This window comes from Solanum dulcamara, chromosome 6, assembly GCF_947179165.1.
Source record: "Solanum dulcamara chromosome 6, daSolDulc1.2, whole genome shotgun sequence".
NCBI lineage: Eukaryota > Viridiplantae > Streptophyta > Magnoliopsida > Solanales > Solanaceae > Solanum > Solanum dulcamara.
Genome location: NC_077242.1, coordinates 12015797 through 12016927, shown reverse-complemented (window position 1 = coordinate 12016927; position 1131 = coordinate 12015797). Strand labels below are relative to the sequence as shown.

The following is a 1131-nucleotide window of genomic DNA, read 5'->3' as shown; positions in this document are numbered from 1 at the left end:
ATGATCAGTGAAGCTAAGGATAGTCTGCACCAACTGTTCAAACTTAAAGATCTAGGTGAACTCAAGTATTTCTTGGGTATTGAAGTTCTGAAATCTTCTAAGAGAGTTATTCTAAACCAAAGGAAGTACATTTTAAAGCTTATTGCAGCTACAGGTCTTACAGGTGCCAAACCTGCATCTACTCCTCTTGAATCCAACTTAAGAATTACTTCTGTGGAACATGATTTAGTGACTGGCAACACTAAGGATGTCGTTCTTCATGACATTACTTCTTATCAGAGATTTGTTGGTAAACTTCTTTATGCAACTATCATAAGACTATCACAAGACCATGCATTAATTATGCAGTACAAAATCTAAGTCAGTTTATGCAATCACCAAAGAAATCTAATTGGGAAGCAGATACCAGGGTGGTCGGGTATCTCAATGGCACAGTGGGACAATGTGTTTGGTTGAAAACTCAGCCTACCACTATGATTACTTGCTGGTGTGATTCTGATTCGACTGCATGTTCTAATACAAAAAGGTTCATTACTAGTTATGAGTCAAGTTTGGGAAATCTTTGGTATCTTGGAAATCTAAGAAACAACACTGTTTCAAGGAGCTCAGCAGAAGCTGAGTATAGAAGTATGGCTTCAGTTGTCTCTAAGGTTACTTAGTTGATTGGTTTGTTTACTGAGCTAGGTGTGCCTCTTCAACTACTTGTTACCATTCTAAGTGGTAGCAAGTCTGCTATTCAGTTGGCTGCAAATTCAGTCTTTCACAAAAGAACTAAGCATATTAAAATCGACAGCCATTTCATCAGAGATAAGATCAAAGTTGGTATGATTAAAATTGCCTATGTCCACACTCAACAACAGGTTACAGACCTATTGACTAAAGGGTTGAGTCAAGTTCAACATTCACATTTTTTGAGAAAGCTTGGTGTGCTCAATATTTTGCACCCTTCAGCTTGAGGGGGGGTGTTCAAATATGCAATGCAGTTAGTTAGTTTGTTACTGTAGTTAATTGACATGATTATTGTTACATTGTGTTAGTTAGTTTGTTAGTGTATGAGATGGCAATGAGTTGTTAAAGGTAGTTAATTAGTTAGGATATTTTGTGCATACTTTGCACTTCATTCTAGCTATA

The 1131-nt window shown here is 36.9% G+C and overlaps 1 protein-coding gene across 1 annotated transcript; it reads left to right on the top strand.

The window, feature by feature from the left end:
• Positions 1-659, top strand: LOC129892704 (uncharacterized mitochondrial protein AtMg00810-like). The gene is made up of 2 exons (XM_055968281.1): positions 1-289; positions 349-659. The coding sequence occupies exons 1-2, from the start codon at positions 1-3 to the stop codon at positions 657-659; spliced, it is 600 nt and encodes a 199-aa protein (XP_055824256.1).
• Positions 660-1131: the final 472 nt, after the last annotated feature.